The 6,401-nt window shown below is 35.7% G+C and overlaps 1 protein-coding gene across 1 annotated transcript in view; it reads right to left on the reverse strand.

The window, feature by feature from the left end:
- TTK (TTK protein kinase) overlaps window positions 1–6,401 on the reverse strand; it is a 32,989-nt gene that overhangs the window by 12,583 nt on the left and 14,005 nt on the right. The window contains exons 5-10 of the mRNA XM_009333129.1: window positions 5,482–5,590; window positions 5,304–5,379; window positions 5,127–5,221; window positions 3,981–4,080; window positions 3,149–3,290; window positions 122–305 (exon numbers count right to left, since the gene is read on the reverse strand). Coding sequence (XP_009331404.1) covers window positions 122–305; window positions 3,149–3,290; window positions 3,981–4,080; window positions 5,127–5,221; window positions 5,304–5,379; window positions 5,482–5,590 — 706 coding nt within the window. The remainder of the gene's footprint in view (window positions 1–121; window positions 306–3,148; window positions 3,291–3,980; window positions 4,081–5,126; window positions 5,222–5,303; window positions 5,380–5,481; window positions 5,591–6,401) is intronic.

Here is a 6,401-nt window from a genome sequence, read left to right on the forward strand (position 1 = left end):
CCCTACAGAGGGCAAAGCAAGATATTATTGCGCACAAGGAGCCACAATTAAGAACACAGAAATCACTTTTTCAACATGTGAAAGCTGCTGCAGCTAGAAAACCACTACATATTCCTGTTACTTTACCTCTCTATAGCAGCTTTTCTGTGTCACTTCTTGAATTGGCCATTTTTTTCTGGCATTAACACAGTTTAGTTTAATCTGATCCAACTGCTTTCTATAGCTTTCACCAGAACTAGACTGTTGCTGTTGACTTTCCAGACTCCTTGGCTCTGGCATCTTCAGCTTCTGATGCTGGACTTTTTCTGAAAAAAAATCAGATTATTAAAGAGGCTTGATATTTAGTACTTGAAACAGTTTCTGGCAGATTTATCCCACCATTTCTAGAAGAATTTTACCTCATTTTCTGTATCAGAATAAGTGAACACAGTTGACTTACTGGAATCCGGCATTAATGTCATCTTCAGGATTCATATTCAGTTCAGTGTAGTAACATGGCAACTTTCTTCAAAATCTTAGGATACTACCACAACAGTAACAGAGATACAACTGTTTCCTTCACCAACACACAGAATAAGATCATATTCATCATTTGTACTACCACATACTGGGACACTGAGCAGGTTTATAAAGCATTTAAGGTAAGCTTATTGCAATACTTCAAATTAGAAGCATGTTGTCTGTGACAATAGGCAACCTATAATCCAGTGGAATGACTGAAGCCAGAGGCATAAAGGGGCAAGGCATACTCCATCTCATGGTTCCTTTTGCAGAGGTAATAGGACATCGAATTGATGGAAGATTGCAGGACAGGCTGCAAATAGCACAGCCTAAAAGTGTTCCTTCACACGCTCATTCGGTTTTCTTTTCAAATGACTAGAAAGCAGTATCCCATGCTAAGCAGAAGTTGAGTGCAATTCAGCCATTGAAGGACTGAGCTACTACAACCAGCATCTCATTTGGAAGCTTGAATGAAGCACAAAGAAAGTATGACCTGAAACCCAAACTGTTCCCCATGCAAGTCAATGGGAAAGGTTTCGCTGTGGGGTTGAGGGGTGACTGAAGTTGAAAAAAGTCACCATTTTTTCAAATTAAATCTTTTTCTTTCCTACAATAGGTAGGTATGTATATAATCCTAAATCCAACTCTTGCAATATTATTAGACATTTTCACCTAATTTCTTCAGCAGAAATCAGAAAGCCATCTAGGGAACTAGATTTCTGATGAAACACAGAAGTGGCACAAGTAACTGTAAAAGATTAGTACACATATTCCATGGTGTTGGTGCTAAGTTATTAGTAGTAACTCCCTAAATTTTACCAGCCCTGAAATACTTGCTATAAATCTGAGTTGTTTATAACATTTCCCAGAAAGACCACAATGTAAAGTAGTCTCATGCCACCCCTATTTCTATGTCTTGAGGTGACTTCACACAATAGTCAAACTCCATGCATTAGATAAATACTTAAGTAGAGCTTAGGTTATTTCTGGAATACACCAAAAATGTCTGTTTCTAAAATAAGTTAAAAGTCATTCCCCAAAAATATGTTAATAATGCAATAAGAATCTCAGCCATTCAAATAATAGCAAAACTTAGATTTCTTTAAAAAATAAAATCTCTAAAAATTAGACAGAAGCATCATCATGCGCTATCTTTACAGATAATCAAGGAGGACAAGGAACAATACAGTTAAGACTGAAACACCATGTTTAAAGCAAGAGCATTTACAGTAATCAGAAGTGTAACAGTGCATTTGATTGACACTGAAATGTAATAAGCCTCTAAAGAGTACATGTTTATTTAGTTCAAGTGTCATTCACACAAATAAAGGATCCCTGCAGCACAAGTTCATAAAATGGATTACACTCAGTATGTGGAAAGAACGGTGAAAATAATTCAGGGGGTTTTGCAGGACATAGGAGAAAAGGGGCAAACGATTTGCCTTTTGACAAAGCATTTTCATACTTTTGGGAAACCTCATAAGAAAATAACCATGACAGAGAAACTTATTTATTTTATACTTTGCCCAAAAATTAAGATGCATGCATATGCTGTGGTAAAACTCAGGTGAGGAAAACACTATATTACAAGTTAAGAAATGCCCAAAGTGACATAAATTTAACATTTAGAAGTTAATGTGCATGGGGCAGTGAAGCTGACCAAACACAACAGATACTTAACAGAGTAAAGTATACTTAACCAAGAAAAAGACAAGAGAAGCCTGACCAAAGTAGAAGCCGATAATTCAGATATGTGAACAATCCTAATATGAGAAATAGTCTCTGATACATAAACAGCAGCAGAAAAAGGTACATAGTTTCATGTACTAATGGGTAAACAGGATAGAAAGCAGAATGCTGAAAGCAACAGATGACACGGATGTTCTGCATTCAGAGAAAATTGCAGAAGCTTTGCACTTTTTTCAAGTGAAAGACAATGTCATGGTCTCACCTTTTTAAGTTTACTTCAGTCAAAGCAATCTCAGAGTAAACTTCAACAAAAGAAATTAGAGCTCTGGCATCTATAGGGTAAGCTAGGAGTATATACAAGGAAAGTCACAGGAGAAGCAAGCTACTATAATTTGAGTCTTGTCAAAATCTAAACAGACTAATCCTCAAGAGCATTATAATCCTTAGTTTGAATTTCAGCCACCATCCACCTTTTCTTTTTCATATAAACTAATGCCGTTATCTAATATTCTCGCAACATTTTTCTGCGCTCAGTCTGGCAAGTCTTAAACTGAAACCTTGCACTGTTGCTATTTCAATGCCTATTTACGTTATGTGTATTGTAAGAACTAAGCACATAATGAATTAGCACTATACATTGGCATTTTACTTCAAGCCCAGCACTCCACGCTTTTGGACAGTGTTACAGTGGGGATTTTTCTGGGGTTTTTGTTGGTGGTTTTTGAGTTTTTGTTTTGTTTGTTTTGGGTTTGTTGTGTTTTTTTTTTCCCTTACATTCACAGGTACCACTCAAAAGCCAGATTTTAATTAAACGCTCCTCAATTCCAAGCAGACCAACTTTTTCACTTTTTGAAGAATATTTTATTTAGCAATGCATTTTTTTTTTTAAAAACAGAATGGCAAATTTTCAGTGCTTATTCTATTTTGAATTACTAAAACATCACATATTAATAGTTACCTTCTCTTTTCATCGCAAGACTTGTATCCATTTTGTTTTTGAGAGTTACAGTTGAATTGGTAGCCGTTTCTAAGCTGTTCTCATCCAACATCTGCAACTGTAAAGAATTTTTTTTGTAAGGACTAAAGAAATCAAAAAGCATCTTGAAAAGAATCAAAGGAGATCCCAAGCATAGTGCCCGACAGACATTTCCTTATGATAATTAATTATCAACACACCACAAAGCAAATACGCTTCAGAAAACAGTGCAGGGTACACGGACAAGTATTACTGATACTATTTTTAAATCCATCAACACTCTGAATTTCCATCATACAGTTTCTATAACAAAGACCTAAATGCCTTCTATTCTTGAATTTTCTTTCAGGGGATGGGGACATAGGACATGAAAATGCAAGCATAGCTCGAAATTAACCTCTATCAAAAGCCGTAATTTACAGCACCATAGAGCACTTAATGAACTCAATTAAATGGACTTCACTGAATAGAGTACTTCCCATGATAAAATGCATGACTACAGCTGAAAGAGCTCCTGTAGGCAAGATGAAATCTGTTTATCCCCTCTTCATAAATCATACGACAAATTAATACCCCCCCATTTCTCCCATCAGATGTATTGTTCAGAGAAAGCTCTTTCTTAATGCCTGATTATGCATAACAATTTTCAAATTTAAAAGCTACAATGACCATTTCTATTCACAACTGATTACTTAAAGGAAAATTCTAGCTTATTTCTGTCTTGAATTGAAAAAAGTGTTATTATTTTCCTTTCTAATACCATAGGACAGCCAGGTAGAGTTCCTTATATCTACTTTAAAAAGATTTAAGTTACCTGTAAGTCTCCCAGGTCATATGAATCACCCCCACTAGATTTTGGTTCTGATTGTGGAAAAGGTGCAATGAAGGCTGTACATTTGGAGTTGGATATTTGCCTATTGAAATAACATTGTTAATCACATAACATGCCAACATATAACATAATGATTGCCTTCTGTGAACCAGTTGAAAAAGGCAGTTGTGTGAAGACTTTTGGCTATAAGTTTCAAATATACAGAAAAGCAGGTCCACTCTGACAGCCAAGTGAGAAACAATACAAAAAAATCTGTCACAATGCCACCATCATCCTATGAAATGACAGGTGACTTAATTGGTTGTCTTCCATAGAAAACAGTAATAAGCTACAGCTAGGATCCTAAACCCCAATGGTGTGTTCCAAAGTAAATTTTGAAATACTTACAGAACAATACTATTATGTGAAATAACTTATCCCACTACTTTCACAGATTCAGAGTATTGGGCTTTAACTAACTTCTGAGAGGCTAAGTATGCAGTTTTTACTCTTTGGTTACGTATTTCTCCCCAAAGTTCCCATTTCTGCATGAATTTAATCGCACAGCAGTAAGAGAGGAAAAAAGTTAGCATAACAGACTTGATTGGGTGGCAGCGGGGGGAGCTTTCTCCTCTGTTTACTTTCAAACTATGCTCCAGTCAGGTAACATGTAGCAGAGTGCTATTTTAGTTGGCAGATTCTTTCAACTGCTGAACAGTTATTCACAATAAAATGAGCATAACCACTTTCTTAATATAATCATTATCATATGGATTACGTTAAAAATGAGGATTTTAAAATCTTTTGGAAGTTACAAGACTGCCTTATATCTCATTTTAGAAAACTGGAATACACAGATGTAGTGTTATTTTGAACAAAATTTATTTTTGCCTTAGTCTCCGTTTCTTTTGAGCCTACTGATTAGTCAGAACAAGAAACTGATCTTTGCATGCTCTCATACAAAGAATCTGAGTAGTAAGGTGGGAAGTAGGTTATTGCAATGCCTATTGCAATGACAATGACTATTTGTCAATAATCTTTAGATCAATTTTAACATTCTTAACATCTGACATTTCCACTATCCAATAAAAACACTGTTGAAAAGGAGTATTAAGATCTGTTGTGCTGTAGTAAACCAAGTAACCATACCTCTTCATGACACTAGCTGTAAGCGGGACATTCGTCTTCACATCATCACCAGCATCAGTTACTAGTTTAACAGGAACCCTCCCAAAGGGGCAGGCCTAAGAGTAAATTGAAAGTTATCAGGTGTGTAAAGCAGAATGAAAAGTTTAAGATTTTGAAGCAAAATGTTACATGTTCTACCTGGTTAGATTTGTTTAGTGGTCTTAATGGATTGTGGTAATTAACTAGAGCATCAAGTTCCTGTGACTTCTCCTCCCTGAAGGCAAGAAAAAAAACACCAAAAACCAACACTGTAGTGTGTGTTTGGTTTTGGTTTAAATGACATTTTAAGCAATTAAATAAGAAATCAAGCCATTACCCAAGCAAAAGTCTGGTAACAGTAGAAGAATTTTCACCAGAATCATTCCTTTTTATGCTTCTGTGATTTCCAACTATGCTCTGAAGTCCAGACTCTTGTGTACTTGATACTGTAGGTAAATTAACTAGAATTATTCAGATAATACTGTAGATTGCATTTGTTTCAAAAGAAAAAGATGTTTTCATAATACATGAAATTTAAAAATACATACATTTGCAGTAATCTAGTATCAATGACATATCACTATTTTCTACTGAATGACAGACATTTTATATAATTACATAAGATATGGTAATTCAGATAAAAAAAGAAAAAACCCAACCACAGACTTAAAACCAGAAGGAGCTTTCCAGGATAAGCACAAAATGGCATGTAACAATTGTTAGATATATTAGCTACTTGTTTTCTATGCAGCTACCGTTGTAAACTATGCTTAAACACATAAAAGGGAGATTTGAGATGTCCAAAGACTATCCAAGCAATTTAACTTCTAACGGAAAAACCTCACTGTTAATCTTATCCTATATGTAGAAGGAGGAACACAAGCACCAAACACACTGGTTTAAAGAGTATCTTGGGGGAGTGAGGAAGAAACCCACACTTTCAGAGCAAGACCATTTTCCAAATCTACATTCTGAGAATAAGCCTCCACTCTAAACCAGCATCATCCGAGGGATGCTTCCAAAGCTTGCTCCACAAGGACTCCTCAGGAGATTTAAAACTGCTTACATTTGGATTCTTTTGTTGTTCATTCCAGTTATTTATCAGCACACGTGATGAGGACACCCACACCTAAATAACTATAATAAATCCTAAATTAAGCATCAAAACCCAGCTTGTTTCAGAGGTAGTATCTCAAAGGTACAACTGTCTAGACAATCCTTACAAACTCCCTGCTACTGCAGAGACCCAAGATATTG

This window comes from Pygoscelis adeliae, unplaced genomic scaffold, assembly GCF_000699105.1.
Source record: "Pygoscelis adeliae isolate BGI_AS28 unplaced genomic scaffold, ASM69910v1 Scaffold57, whole genome shotgun sequence".
Classification (NCBI taxonomy): Eukaryota; Metazoa; Chordata; class Aves; order Sphenisciformes; family Spheniscidae; genus Pygoscelis; species Pygoscelis adeliae.